Raw genomic sequence first — 16,345 nt, 5'->3', positions numbered from 1 at the left:
GCAACCAATGTACCTTTTACAACACTACCGTCAGTTGTCACAATACCTCTCTCCTCTAGGACTTTAAGGTCCTTGATAAGTGGTTCCAAAACTTTGTTCATCCCAAAGTACTTAAAGTCCTGCTCCCTACATAGGAGGACAAGTTGCATTTGATTTAAAGTGGATCTGTTGTGAGGCAAAATGTCAGTCAGAGTTGAGTACACAGCCAACACTTTGTGTTTTTTTTTCCTGAACCAAGCGGGTTAACAACCTCAAATGCATCTTGGTATAGTATCACGCCGACTGAGGACGGCTCAGCTTTTAACAGAAGATTACTTTTAACTACCTCTCCATCTCTAACATCCTGATAGACATTAATGGTGGAGGGTTGCACACGCGTTGCGGCATACTGTTCTCGCACAGACTCACTTTTGAACAGTGCAGCCAATGTTTCCTGTACAGGTACATATTGAGCAAAACACTCCTTACCATTTTCATCATTTCCCAAGAATACAGGTACAGGCTCAACATAGTGGAAACTCTTTTTAAAAGCATTCTTCCTCTTAAAATCTGTGCTCAGAGCTCCTGTGTTATAGAGCTTGAGTAGATCCTCACTGTTAATTTCATCAATAATGTTGCTTATTGTGGTCTCAGGAATTCCAAGAACCTTCAATTTTTCACTCAGAGTGTTAAACATGTGTGACAGGCAAATTTCATGGGCATTTTGAAAGTCCTCAATGATTGTTTGAATGGTACTTACTGGTAGCAATAACTTAGCCTGTAATTTTAAGTAGAGAAGTGTAAGATTATGTAAAAATAGGGCTTCATCCACAGCAAATGGCACTTCTGGTTCATGTTGTTTATCAGAAATGTCTGAACATGAGGGCCCCGGTTCAGGCTCACTCAAAGGCTCTGTGGGAACAGACTTGTGTAGAACTGAATCAATTAGATCCTCTACATGTCTACCTCTATGCTTCCTGGAAATGTGTGAGTCAAAACTGGATGAAACTGTGAAGCTGCAGTCACAGCCTCTGAATGGACATTTGATTTCCAATCCATCTTTTGTGTGTGTTTTCAAATGCTTTATAAGAGAGGTTACAGTATCACTCTTGAATGCACAAGACTGAGCCATACACTTTAAGGCTGTGTCCACTTGCTTGCATTGCAATCCAACTGCTTTGTGCTCTCTATACATATGCGTTTGTAGAACAGTGGCTTTGCGGTACATCACTGTGCAGTCAGGCACACCACACTGATAGTGATAATTGGGAGTGTTGCTGTGCAGCTTTATGTGCTTAATAAAGTGACTAACATTCTCAGACTCATAAACACACCCACTAAATTTACAGTGGAACATTATTCACCAAAACAATAGAATTAATAAACTAGAAAAGGAAATAACAGGCAAAAATAATAACAACAATATATGTTGCGGGTGGTTACGTAAAGAGGAAAATGGATCGATATCCTGCAGCAAAATCTCTTCAACTACAAAGAACCAGGAAAACCAATGCAAATCTAACTATATAAACGAGAGCATATGCAGCAGGTTAATGACCTAAGCTACAGTATCAACTTTTTATTCCATCATTTGGTGGCTTTAAAAAGTAGCTTCAAAGACAGACACCATGGTTACAAGCCGTTGATAGATATGTGAAATGGGCTTAAAATCACCTGACGTTATATTAGGTGCTGCTGTACAAAGAATTTTATAAGCAAGATGCAAGAGAAACGTCAGCTAGCGTGGGTGTTTGCACAGTATCAAACCAACGACTGTAATGTCTCGTATATAGTAATAATCAATCATTTAATTCTGGTTTTACGGTACCACTCACGTGTTAACACAGGGCGCTCCCATGCATTTGAGTACAGCGTTTTCCTAAAAAACATGAAAAAATGGGGCGCGTGTTATAATATATATGAGAAATCACGGCATCTACTACCACAGCCACAGTCTCAAATCAAATGTGGAGCCAAGATTCACTCTACCGCGATGCAAAACGTCACTGGTTTATAGCTCACAGAAACAGTTAATCCACCCAACTAACCGTGTTAAGGTTAATCCTCGGTGTGGTTGCCGTTACTCGCAGCCTTCAGTGAGATGGGCGTCACAAGGATATTCACAGGAACAGCATTGACTGTGTTGAAATAAAAAGCGCCAGAGAAAAAAGGAATTAATATGGCGAACATCACACTCGTTCAAAATAGCAATATGTAGTGAAAGCAAAGGTGGAAATCGAGGGTAAACTACCTTGACAGAATATGCAGAACCAACTTCTTTTTCTTGGTGGCATCAACCGTTAAAATCTTGAAAATCCGCGGCACGTCCCACAATTCAGCGCGGTTCATGGATTTTGCTGTGTTTTTGCAGTGGATAGTCTTAATACAGTATTTTGCAGTGGAATAATGCAATAAAATGCTGTGAAATCCTGGTAATAATCAAAACAGCAAATATCACAGCAGTTTACTGTAGTGACACTGGTTTTATAGTAAATTTAGAAATTACAGTCTTATATTGTGAACATTAAAGTTAAATCCTGTAAAGTGATAGTACAGCAATTTACTGTGTAAAAGTACAATTGAATATTGTGAAATCCTGGTAATTATTTACAGTGTAGTTCTCAGGAGTTGTGTACTGTATTGTAAGTGACAATTTTGTGGTATTTTCTAAGATTCACAAGCGTCATGGTACTTGTGTCCAAACTTATGGCCATGGCTGTACAATTTAAAGAAGTCACAATATGAAGTGAAAACCACAGATTTAAATCTGTAAACTTTAGGTGAACATGTTGCTAAAGTAGCTGACAGAAGGGTATAATATCAGCTTGAATGTGATGAACACTTCTCTCCAACAGAGTCCAGATCTAATGGTAGATTTCCTGCCTCCTTCCCTTTTACAAATCTGCCAGCTGAGGGATTGGGGTCATTACAATCCTACAAAGTACAAAACCTGACACACCTAACTCATGCAAATAGACATGTGATGGTTGAACCTGTTTGGGTGTGGCCTCCTGTGTGATGATTTTGTTTGCCTTGAAGGTAGTAAAACCTCTGTGGATGTTTGCAGTTATTGAGAGATAAAATGGCGCAGAGAGGAAATCAGCTGAATTCAGAGAAACTTTCTTGTTCCATCTGTCTGGATCTACTGAAGGATCCAGTGACAATTTCCTGTGGACACAGCTACTGCATGAACTGCATTAAAACACACTGGGATGGAGAGGACAGGAAGAGAATCTACAGCTGCCCTCAATGCAAAAAGATTTTCACATCAAGGCCTGAGCTGGTCAAAAGTGTCATGTTAGCAGAGTTAGTGGAGGAGCAGAAGAAGACTGGACTCCAAGCTGCTGCTGCTGATCTCTGCTATGCTGGACCTGAAGATGTGGCCTGTGATGTCTGTACCGGGAGGAAGATGAAATCTGTCAAGTCCTGTTTGCGCTGCATGATCTCCTACTGTGAGCAACACCTCCAACCTCACTATGATTCACCTCCATTAAAGAAACATAAGCTGATGGAGCCCTCCAAGAACCTCCAGGAGAACATCTGCTCTCGTCATGATGAGGTGATGAAGGTTTTCTGTCACACTGACCAACAGTTGGTGTGTTATTTCTGCACAATGGATGAACATAAAGGACATGAAACAGTCCCAGCAGCAGCAGAAAGAACAAAGAAGCAGAAGGAGCTGGAGGTGAGTCGACTGAACATCCAGCAGAGGATCCAGGACAAAGAGAAAGATGTGGAGCTGCTTCAACAGGAGGTGAAGGCCATCAATGTCTGTGCTGATAAAACAGTGGAGGACAGTGAGGAGATATTCAAGCAGATGATCCATCTCATTAAGAAAAAAAGCTTAGATGTGAAGCAGCAGATCAGATCCCAGCAAAAGGCTGAAGAGAGTCGAGTCAAAGAGCTTCAGAAGAAGCTGGAGCAGGAGATCAAGGATCTGAAGAGGAAAGACGCTGAGCTGAAGCAGCTGTCAGATACACCAGATCACACCCAGTTTCTCCACAACTACCCCTCAGTGTCAACATTCAGTGAATCCTCCCACTCATCCAGAATCAACATTCATCCTCGGAGACACTTTAAGGATGTGACAGCAGCTGTGACAGAGGTCAGAGATCAAATACAGGACATTCTGAGGGACAGCAGAACAGACATCTCAATGGCAGGGACTCAACCAGATGTTCCTCTGTCAGACTCACAACCAGAACCAACGACCAGAGCTGGATTCCTAAAATACGCACGACAAATTACTCTGGATCCAAACACACCACACAGATATCTGCTATTATCTGAGGGAAACAGAAAAGCAACGTTAATGAATCAACAGCAGTACCCTCCTCTTTACCCTCCTAATCCAGAGAGATTCGCTGAATGTCAGCAGGTCCTGAGTAAACAGAGTCTGACTGGACGTTGTTACTGGGAGGTGGAGTGGAGAGGAATAAGAGGAGTTGAGGTCGCAGTCGTATACAAGAACATCAGCAGAGAAGGGAGATCAGATGAATGTCAATTTGGTATTTTCTAAGATTCACAAGCGTCATGGTACTTGTGTCCAAACTTATGGCCATGGCTGTATAAAGTCTACTTCTGCAGTGTTTGAAAGGATCTTTGACATTTTTGCAGATAAGTTGATCACATTTATCATAGGAGAAATACTTCCTTTGTCATTTTTTAGTGGTGAAAACTACAGAAGATGTGTCAAGTAACAAAACATGAGTTAGTCTGACAGAGAAAGGTGTCTTCCAAAATAAAATAATCCTGCAGTAATACTACAGTGATTAAACTTGTAGCTACATTTACATGTTGTATATCAATAACTATTTTGCTTTTTTGTTAGGTCTGAGATTCACATAGGTTCCAGTGATACTACTCTTCATATTCAGCATGTCTTAAATTTTTACTGAGTTTGGTTAATAATCCTGTCACATCGTTTCTGTAGAGGTTTTTCCTGATAGCTGTCATTGAGTCAAATGTAGAAACACATTGGAGCTGTGGTGATTAGTCAGATGATGATGAAACTAATTAATTTGTAACCGTCTTTGTTTGTTTGTGACTCTGCTTCCAGCTTCTGAAACATGAACATTTTATCACATATGACAAAAACTTCTTTGGGTTTTGGATTTTAAATGTTCAAATATAGAAAGGAATTTGAATTCTTTAAGATTGTATTGTGCATTTTTCTGTTTTACTTAAACTAATTTCTGATCATTAAAATCACCGTGATTGTTGGATAGTACAGTTAAACTGTATTTGAAAATTAAATAAAGCTATAAATTTTGAGAATGCTTCAGAATTGTTGCAGTTTTATTTGGATTAAGGAGTAGGAATGTTTGGTTATACATGAAATTATCTGTCACAAACACATTTCTGTCTCTCACACACACACTGTGGTTAAGGTCATTAAACTGATGCAAAATGAGTCCAACGGGTTAAAGACATCATGCATTATTTTCTCCTCTTTGATGAACTTCTACCAAGTTAGACAAGCTCAAACTTGCAGATTCAAATTAGAAATAGTGATGAAGTGTAAACTAAGTTACAAATCAAGGCCAGAGTCTACGACTTGACCGTGTTCCAACGTCTGAAAGTTTCTTTCATGATCTTCGAAAAAAAATACCAAGAGAAGTCAGCATTTGGAGGGCAGCAGGATTTATTTGTCGACAAATATCCAGGAGCAATTCTTAGCAGTGATAACACCCAAAGAAGAACTGATGATACTCAGCTGTGGCGCATCCTTTATTATGTGAGCGTTGATCATATTTCCACGCCTATAGTGCATATGATAGGAGTGGCTGTTATGACATCATTATACCTTTCTCAATCTATCGGTCAGATTATGACGCCAGGTTATCACATTTCACTCTAGATCTCACTTTACAGAAGACATGCGCACTGAGTTATCATTCAGTCGTCTTTTACAGAGCACGCCCAGACATGTTCAGACTTTTTGCTCCACATCTTACCTTTATTTTGTGATACATTTCATGCATATTATTCCAATATATGTCAAATGTTAAAATACCTTAAGTTTATACCATTATGTTTTGAGATAACCAGATATGCTAGTTAATGTGTCTAGATGCAATAGTCCCCAGATGGGCAGGTTTGTGTGTCTAGATGTACAGGTCCCCAAATGCTTATATTTTTGTGTCCAGAGGTGTCGGTTCACGTGTCCAGATTTTGCGAATTTTTCGCATTATGCACATTCAAATGCAAAGGGCCAGATGTGCATGTGCCCAAATATGCAAGATTATGTGTCTGGATGTGCTACTTTGTGTCCAAATGTAACATTATCCAGATGTGCAGGTTGATGTGTCTAGATGTACAGGTGACCAGATGTTCAGGTTTATGTCCTCAGACATGCAGGTTCATGAATCTCACTACGCAGGTTCCCAGATATGTAGCTGTCCAGATGTATTGAGATGTGCTGGTTAATGCGTCTAGAAGCAAAGGTCCCCAGACTTGGAGGTCTGTGGGTCTGGATGTGCAGGTCCCGAGGTGTTTGCCTTCTTCTGTCCAGATGTGCAGGGTCAAGTGTCTGGGTATGCTGGTTCAAGCGGCTGGATGCACATGTCCCCAGATGTGCATGTTCATGTGACTGCATGTGCAGTTCCCCAGATGTACTGCTTAATGTGTCTAGATGCAAATAGTCCCTAAATGGGCAGATTTGTGTGTCTAGATGTACAGGTCTCCAGATGTTCAGGTTCATGTGTCCAGACATGCGGGTTCACATTAGGATCCAGATGTGCCGGTTCACATGTCCACATATTCAGGTTCTGAGATTCGACTGTCTCCAGATGTGCAGGTTCCTGTCTAGATGCACACTTTCATGGCTCTAGATATGTAGGTTCCCAAATGCACAGGTTTATGTCTTCAGATATCCACGTTCAAAACTATCCATCCATCCATCCGTCATCTATACACCGCTTGATCCTCATTAGGGTCGCAGGGGGTGCTGGAGTTCATCCCAGCTGACTTGGGCGAAGGCAGGGAACACTCTGGACAGGTCGCCAGTCTGTCGCAGGGTTACATATACAGACAAACAATCACACTCACACCTATGGGCAATTTAAAATAATCAGCTAACCTCAACATATGCAAGTCCATGAAGAAAGATCCCAGGAAAGCCGGGACACAAACCAAAGATGTTCTCACTGCAAGGTGAAAGTGCTAATCACTATTCCACTGTGCAGCCCAGGTTCAAAACTAGGGCTGTACAAATTCATGTGTGAAGACATGAATGTCCAAAATCTGTGCATTTGTGTGTCCAAATATGCAGTTTGATGTGTCTAAATGTGCACATTACCGGATATGCAAGACTGTATGTCTGAATGTGCCACTTCATTTGTATAAATATGAAGGTCCCCAGATATTAGGGTTCATGTGTCTGGATCAATGGCGCCACCAGGCGGTGGCCTGGGGTGGCTGCGGCCACCCCTACAAATCTGCTGGCCAGTTACAAATATCAATGGCCAGTTAAACTCACACCGTAGCAAGGACAAGGCTCAGACTGCCCACACTTTCCCAGCCAACTTATTTGAGTTACAGGCATAGCCAGCTCCCGTTAGCTACTGCTATTATTACTTCGCCAAGGCATGGTGGAGTTATGGGATGATCGGCGTATGTTGTCTGTGATTGTTAGTCTGTGAATCTGTCTGTCCGTGTGAAACCTTACTCAAAAACAGAGCAACAGATTTGGATGAAATTTTCAGGGAAGGTCAGAAATGACACAAGGACCAAGTGATTAAATTTCAGCACGCTTTGTTAAAGATTTCCCATTGCTAGATACAGCAGCCTGCACAGCAGCTGTAACCATGATGTGAACACTGTGTCTGCTACCTGCTGATGATCACATGATTGCGATCCTCCTATAAATTGACCATGATTTATCAGCTGGAAATCATACAAGGAACAAATGATTAAACTGTGGGGTATTTCTGAGTCCCATCAATTCCTGCCGACCACTACATATTTTGGCCACACGATGTAGCAAATCCTAACCACACAGTTAAAGGGGAACTTCGGTTTTTTTCAACCTGGGGTCTGTTTTCATATGTCATTTCATACATGTGAGTGATGGAGAAATGAATTTTCGTGAAATTGTGGGAGAGCTCCCGCCAAAACACCGGTTTTGGCGGGAGCTATCGCACGATTTCGGAACGAGATTTGCTTTCTAGCGTCCTGAGATTTGGATACAGACCACAACAAAGAGCGATCGCCAGGTAATGTGGAGGTTTTCATTCACTTCTCATCTCTAGTATGTTGTGGGACACTCATTGAGACTATCCGAGCTGGTCAGTGTGGGGAAAAAAGCACGTTAGGGTGGACTTTGACACGGGGGGGCAAGTTGACCTATACTTTTCGCTAGCTGAGCTGCTAGCTGAGCTGCTAAGCTGCCTGCCTGGCTAAATACTGGAGCTATGTCGAAAATTCATTTCTCCATCACTCACATGTATGAAATGACATATGAAAACAGACCCCAGGTTGAAAAAAAACGAAGTTCTGCTTTAAGTTCAGCCGTCAGCCTTATCTGAACACACATTCACCTTTCTGTCCTTCCCTCATTTCTTCACCGTAACACCTTGTCCCCACTAGGTGCTTATAAGTTTAAAAACATCCTTTACTAGACAGCAACAGCGTTGAACCGTTTTCTGTCATCTTTATGTGATTTTAGGACTTTTCGACAGCGTCTTCTTCATGTCAAGAAACTGCTTCTTAGACAAAACTTCCTGTGCCGCTGGAACGGTGACAAAATAAAAGCCTGCAACATTAAAAATACATCTTCAAATTAAAAGCATTGAGGGAACGGTTATTTTAACACTAGCTTGCCAAAAATGATGAACTGATCAACACACCTTCACAAGTGTAATTTACATGCAGTTCCGTATCCATACATAGCAGGCACATGCAAAACACATGCTTGTGCTCAGCGCAAGGTCATTTTTTTATTAAAGATTTCATCTGTTGTAAATAATACATCAACTGAGCAGCCTTGGCAGAGTACTGCACTCTCTGAACGCTTTTCTCGTTTCAATTTGCAGACCATGAAGAGAAGTCAACAGACATCTCTTCTTACTTCAAAAAGAAAACTAGCACAGGAGGAGAGAGAGAGCCAACGGTCGAGCAGCAGAGGCATAGTGATGAGGAGACGGAGGAGGAAGGAAGGGAGGAAATAAACTCAAAATGTTAACTGTACTGTTATTAGTCTGTGCACATTAGATCATTAGTAACATTAAATATACCATAATAAAGACAAGTTTATCAATAGGGGCTTCCTTAAGCCTTTCTGATAGTTTTCTGCTAGCCTACATAGTACAGTATAATAAAAAGAGTAATAATAGTACTAGTAAAATAAAATTCCTCAAATGATGACTTTTTAGTTTTGGTGAGATTTTAAGTGGCCCCACCTGGCCACCCCTATGAAAAATTTCTGCAGGCGCCACTGGTCTGGATGTGCAAGATTATGTGTCCACATGTTCTGGTTTATGTGTCTAGATGCAAAAGTCCCCAGATGTTTAGGTTCATGTGTCCAGACATTCAAGTTCATTGATTGTTAAATCCAGAATAGAATTTAAAATCCTTCTTCTGACATATAAAGCTCTTAATAACCAATCTCCATCATATCTTAAAGATCTGATAGTACCATATTATCCTAGTAGAACTCTTCACTCTCAAACTGCAGGCTTACTTGTTGTTCCTAGAATTTCTAAAAGTAGAATGGGAGGCAGAGCCTTCAGTTATCAGGCGCCTCTCCTGTGGAACCTGCTCCCAGTTTGGGTTCGGGAGGCAGACACCCTCTCTATTTTTAAGACCAGGCTTAAAGCGTTCCTTTTTGACAAATCTTATAGTTGGGGCTGACTGGGTGACCCACAGAGGTTCGGCTTGTGTCTTCATTGTACAGCTGACCCCCTCTTGGACGTCCCTTCGTTCTGCCCCTAGTCATGCTGCTATAGGCCTATAGGCTGCTGGGGGACTTTTCTTGACGCACTGAGCCCTTCTCTATCTACCTTTACATTTAATATGTATACCGTTATTGCAGTACATTCACTCTGTTTCCCCCTGTGTTATTTCTCCGAGTGTCCCTGGTCCCAGAGCTGGATGCTTCAGATCTGCGGTCGATGTTCCACCAGCTGGTCCAGTCTCCACCATGTCCACTGTGGGATGCTGCTACTGACCTTCCTCCAGCCCTCTGCTTCCAACTCCCTTTTTCCACCAGTCAACTCTGCATCGCCTTCAATATACTGTTATGCTAACTTACATACTGTTTGAATTTTACTGCTAGCTATATAAGGAGTATGTTTAATGTCAGAGCCGTACATCATAAGAGTAAACTATGAGTCAGTTTTCAATGTTAGCTTATACTTTGTCTGTGTCACATATCCTGTCATGCATGTATCCAAATGTGTGTTGTGTTTTCCTTGCTTTCTCACCCCTCCCTCTTCTCCCATCCCTCCCCCTTGCCCTCTTCTGTCCTTCTCAACCCGCCCGGCCAGCAGGCAGATGGGTCCCCCCTATTTAGAGCCGGGTTCTGCTCGAGGTTTCTTCCCTGTTAAAAGGGTGTTTTCCTTGTCACTGTCGCCTTTGGGCTTGCTCTGGGGGTCAGGCATATGGGTTCTGTAAAGCGTCTTGAGACGATTTGACTGTAATTGACGCTATATAAATAAAATTGAATTGAATTGAATTGAATTGATCTAGATATGGTTCCCAGGTGTGTAGCTGTCCAGATGTGCAGGTTTATGTGTTCATATGTGCTTGTTAATGTGTCTAGATGAGAGGGTCTCCAGAAATGTACAAGTCTTCAAATGTTCAGGTGTCCAGATGTGCAGGCTGATGTCTCCAGATATGCAGGTTCATTGATATAGCTATGCAAGTTTCCAGATGTGCAGCTGTCCAGATGTGTAGGTCCCCATGTGCAGGTTGATGTGTTCAGGTATGCAGGTTGACATGTATAGATGTGGAGGGTTACATCTCCATATGGACAAACTCATGTGTCCAGATGTGCAGGCTATTGTCTCTGTCTTTCTGTGTTTCTATGTCCAGATGACTCCACCCGGTATCGGACCTGCAGTGTTCTGTGGAATTTGCCGATGATGTCATTTGTGTTTTATCAGTGTTTCATACCAATGAACCTTTTTGTTGTAAATGAATGTACTCGTGCTTCATCCACATGACTCAAATTTCTTCACTGTTCTTTCAGTGTTTAATTTCAACAACCAGTTCCACATGTTTTCACCTGAAGATCAACTCTGACTGTTCTCTGCTGTTCAGCTGCAACAACAACAGCCTGAAAAGTGTCTGCTCCATCAAATCATCAAATCTGTTTCAGTTCACTTCCATGTTCAGTGATTGTCCTTTCTGTCAGCTGTGATCAGTGTCCAGTTTCTGTTCAATCTGAAAAGTTTCTGTTCCCTCTGACACCCAGAACCTCAGTTTTCTTACTTTGACTCAGTCAGACTCCTTGTTAGACTTTAGTGAAGATGGGCATGATCCCATCAGCTGTGATTGCTCAGCTTCAGGTCTGAACCTGCTTATCTGTGATACAACCAGCTGCTGTTGTGATACACACTGTCTTTACAGGTGTTCCTGTTTGCAGGAGGTCAGTGCCTCAACATGAAAATCTGTTTTTGATCGTGAAATCTGGTTTAAATGAGACGATGTGTCTGGAGTGGAACACATTCAGAAAAGTTCACTCTGGAAAGAAAATATTTACTGTGAAGAAATATGTTGCTGTCAAAAGAATGAGACATGTTAAACTAGGTTTTGCATCAGGTTCATTTGATCTTCTACAATTATCATTATTATCTTTCGTGACAGAAAGGTTTTGTCTGTATAACTCCATCAGGTGAAGATCTGATCATAGTCTAATCTGTCTTTGTACTTTTAATTGTACTGAATGGACCAATGATCACTGTTGGTTTGGACACATTACAATGTAAATGTATTAATGCTGCCGCAAATGTCACGTAGGAAAAGTCTTTGTTACCTATGAGGGCGGCGAAAGCCAGTCCTCTGCCTGGTAACAGCTGATGCTGCAGGTCACAGCTTCCTGTTCTGTTTTTTACAGCAGCTGACTGTCACACTGAATCAGTATTAGTTAGTTAACAGGAGGATCATGGCTTCATCCTCCATCAGCTTCTTGCTCTTCTTCATCACCGTGTACACAGCAGGTAGGACCAATACTCTGATCAAACTCACTTGTTATACTTCATCATCGTCCACACAGCAGGCAGGACCAATATTCTGATTGCTGATCAAGACTCACTGAGGTTTAATCTGTTACTGTTTTGTCCCTCAGATGGATTTTTGCACTATCATATGTACCGCTGTTTGTTTAACTCCACTGAGCTGAAGGACATCGAGTACATCTCCTCTTTCCATTACAACAAACTGGAGTATTTGAGGTTCAGCAGCACTCTGGGGAAGTTTGTTGGATACACTGAGTTTGGAGTGAAGACTGCAGAACGATTGAACAATGACACCCTAGAGGTGAACCGCCAGAGAGCTCAGAAGGAGATGTACTGCCAACACAATATTGGAATATGGTACAGTAATGTTCTGACCAAATCAGGTGAGTCGGTCTTTGTGTGACACCATCAGCACTTTCACCAAATCACTGACACAGCACAGTTTTGTCATTGACTGTTTTCTCATTAACAGAGTTTAACTTACAGATCAAATGATCAGCATTTCTGCTGCAAGTTTAAAACATCTGTCTATTACTGATCCGTTAATTTCTGGGGGAAAAAACAACAACAAAATCAGTCATAAAAATTTTGACTGTCATGATTACTGATTAAATTATTCTTATAATGGAAAGGTTAAAGTCTCCACCTGGTGTTGAACCTCTGCCACTACAACCACTGATTATAGCAGGTGATAATACAATTTTCCATTGTTAATAAAACTAATTATTATAATACTTGTTCTTAAGTTTCCTTCAGTCTCAAAGTTCAAAATTTGACAGTTCATTCTGTTTGTACAGTTTCTGGTTGATAAACTGTGTCCTTTTGGTGATTTCTTTGAAGACCACATTAGGTTTTGGACTTCATGGATTTCAATCCAAAGCTGAATTTCCAAATATTGAACCTGTAGTAAATCTGGATAAACTGGACATCTGCTTCATGAAATAGCTGAGACTCACACTGATTCTGTTACTGTGACTAGCAGCACTAACAGTAATCTGTGTGTTGTAGTTCGGCCCTATGTGGTTCTGCACACCACAGCGCCTCCTTCTAAATGCCATCCAGCCGTGCTGGTCTGCAGCGTCTACGACTTCTACCCCAAACAGATCAAAGTGAGCTGGTTCAGAGACGGGCAGGAGGTCACCTCAGAAGTCACTTCCACCAATGTGATGGAGGATGGTGATTGGTACTACCAGATCCACTCTCGCCTGGAGTACACGCCCAGGTGAGTCCAGGTCCAGGTCCAGCTGCAGATGCAGGTGCAGGTGTAGGTCCAGGTTCATGTCTACGGTCAGGCCCAGGTCCAGTTTCGGGTTCATGTCTTATTTTCAAGACAAGGTTAAAGTCCAAGTCCAGGTGCAGGTGCAGGTCCAGTTTCGGGTTCATGTCTTATTTTCAAGACAAGGTTAAAGTCCAAGTCCAGGTGCAGGTGCAGGTCCAGGTGCAGGTCCAAGTTTAGGTTCATGTCCAGGTCTAAGTCCAGTTTGATGGTTGAGTGATGTTGGTTTGTGTTTCTGCAGATCTAGAGAGACGATCTCCTGTGTGGTGGAACATGCCAGCCTGGAAGCACCTCTGAAGACCTACTGGGGTAAACACCTGTCCATGTCTACCTGTCTGTCTGTCCGTCTCTCACCTGTTTGTCTCTCACCTGTTTGTCTGTCCTCAGATCCATCCATGCCTAAGTCAGATAAAGAAAAGATCGCCATCGGAGCCTCAGCACTGATTCTGGGTCTGATCTTTGGTCTGGCTGGATTCTTCTACTACAGGAGCAGGCCCCAAGGTCAGATCAGTTTGCACCAGTCTACCATCTGTTCACAACAGTTCAATACCTGTTTATACCACTTTGCATAAGTCTTGCATCAGTACCAGTCTAACACCAATTTATAACAGCACCCGCAGTGCCTAACTGTCTATCTCTCTGTCTGTCCTCAGATCTGTTTTCGTTTGAGTCAGAGAAAAACAAAATCGCCATCAGAGCCTCAGGACTGACTCTGGATCAAGTCCTGTCTCTTGCTAGATTCATCTACTACAAGAAGAATGCCCAAGGTAAGACAGCATTACACCAGTCAAAACCAGTCTACCCCAGTTCACCTCCAGTTTGTACCAATCTAACACCACTATACACCAGTCTAGCATCACTCTTTTTGCAAATTGTTGTCCAAGAATCAAAACATTTTGACTATCATTCAATGTTGAAATGCAATAGAAGGGAAACACTTCCAGGTGGGTGGATACATTTTAGTAGGCACTGTGCACAAGTCTGACACCAGTCTAACACCAGTTTAAATCCAGTCAAACACCAGTCAACACTAGTTTAAATCCAGTTTAGTCGTCTATTTTCCTGATGTAATGAAATCAATAATGGCTGGTAATGTTTGATCCACACCAGTTCAGACCAGTTTAAACCAGATCCAGATCAGTTCACACCAGTGTACCAACAATCCAGACCAGTTCAGACGACATCAGCCCAGTTTACTTCAGTTCGGACCATTACAGTTGATGGAACCAGTGTTGTCAGTGTTCTATTTCTGACCCAGTCATTGTCTCTTCTCTGTTTCCCAGGACGTATTTTGGGTCCCTACTAACCAAGGCAAGATCCTGGTCCTGGTCCTGATTCTGTCTATTAAATGACAGAAAAATCAGCTGCTGCTTGAATCTGCTTTCTGTTTGCAGCTCAGCAGACAGATGATCCTTTTTGGACTGAATTCTCTAAACCTGACACGGCTGAAGTCTGATGCTACCCTAGTCTGGACCTGGTCTAGGACCACCACAGTGTGAATCCAGTTCTGCTGGTTGTTGCAATGTTTCAGTGATGTGTGTTGGTCCAGTCCTGGATCAGGTTTAATATGAGTCTCTGATCTTCACTGTATAAAACAGAACATTTCCAGCCTTTTGTATCTGCAGACCGACAGCTTTGAAATCATTTGTAACCAGATGTTTGACTGATATGTGGCTGTAGTTCAACTGCTTCACATTTATCCATTTTTGTGTATGTTTTTCATAAAGCATCCTAAAATCTGATTTGTGTCGTTCATCTTGGTCAAGCATATTTGCACTTCTTGGACTGTTGTTACTCGTTTGCACTGTTCTGAATATTCTGCACTAAACCCGCCGCTATATCTCATGGTTGTGTTTACGTTTCACTCAGTTCTGCTTTTCTTAGTTCCTAGTTGTTGCTTGGTTCTGGTTTTGCTTCCTTGTTCTTAGTTTCCCTGTTTTTTTGCTCTCTAGTTCTTCATTTACGTAGTTTTTGCCTTTTTATATCTTATTTTGTACATTACATTTCTAAATATACAGTATTTTTTCTTAATTTCAGAACCTTCTAAGTGTTTATTTAATGTCTACTGTTGCACAAAGAGAGAGTAACGTAATTTCGATTCTTGGTATGTCATGTACATATTGAAGAATTGACAATTAAATTGACTTTGACTTATTTACCTGGGCAGACACATGCAGATGTGTTCACATTTTTGTTCTACTGTCATTTCTGCCCATTACCAGTTTATACCATTTTACACCGATTTAAAACAGTTCAAAACTGTTTATGGCCATTTACACCACTTTATAGCATTTTAAAGACTAGTTGACATCAATTTAAACCATTTCATACCAGTTTACACCAGTTTATAATGGTTAAAAGACTATTTCATATCAGTTAAACTAGTTTATTCCAGATTGCACCAGTTTAGTACAGTTCACAGGCCAGTTTACACCAGATAAAACTAGTTTGCAGCACTTCACACCAGTTTTAAACATACTAGTTTACACCTGATTAAACCAGTTTATATCAGTTTACACTGGTGTGAAGAAGTGGACAGAGTGGTTTACACCAGGTAAATTAGCTTACACCAGTTTAAACAGTTTACAGACCAGCTTACACTTTTCATAACCAATTTATATTAATTTACACTGATTTAAACCTGTGTACAGAATATTTTACACCAGCATTGCCCAGTTTATAGCAGTTTTAAAAATAGTTTACTCCACTTTAGCCATTTTATTCCAGTTTACACAGTAGGGATGCATGGCCGTAGCCAGGTATGAGGTCAGCGAGGTCCGGACCTCACCTATTTTTTCCGAGTTTTTTTTTTTTTCGCCAAATATGCCCAACTGAATAAAACATAAACTCATAAAAACTTGAAACCTCTCTGTGAAACGTGCTTGTAAATTGTAAATTGTGGTAAACATCC

At 41.4% G+C, this 16,345-nt stretch overlaps 1 protein-coding gene across 2 annotated transcripts; it reads left to right on the top strand.

Annotated features, from left to right (window-relative positions):
- The first annotated feature begins 11,460 nt into the window (after positions 1-11,460).
- LOC110971359 (H-2 class II histocompatibility antigen, E-S beta chain-like) lies at positions 11,461-15,176 on the top strand. Of its 2 annotated transcripts, XM_022221709.2 has the most exons (8): positions 11,466-11,569; positions 12,038-12,140; positions 12,269-12,541; positions 13,167-13,380; positions 13,676-13,743; positions 13,822-13,935; positions 14,088-14,201; positions 14,718-15,176. In XM_022221709.2, exons 2-8 carry the CDS (start codon positions 12,086-12,088, stop codon positions 14,738-14,740), a joined length of 861 nt encoding a protein of 286 aa, XP_022077401.2. In that variant the 5' UTR covers positions 11,466-11,569; positions 12,038-12,085; the 3' UTR covers positions 14,741-15,176. The 2 variants fall into 2 exon arrangements, with proteins under 2 accessions (XP_022077399.2, XP_022077401.2); XM_022221707.2 differs by having other exon boundaries at positions 11,461-11,569; positions 13,676-13,935.
- Positions 15,177-16,345: the final 1,169 nt, after the last annotated feature.

Source organism: Acanthochromis polyacanthus, chromosome 23 (genome assembly GCF_021347895.1).
Source record: "Acanthochromis polyacanthus isolate Apoly-LR-REF ecotype Palm Island chromosome 23, KAUST_Apoly_ChrSc, whole genome shotgun sequence".
Classification (NCBI taxonomy): domain Eukaryota; kingdom Metazoa; phylum Chordata; class Actinopteri; family Pomacentridae; genus Acanthochromis; species Acanthochromis polyacanthus.
Note: the sequence above shows the minus strand (reverse complement) of the source record. Positions and strands in the feature narration are given on the sequence as shown.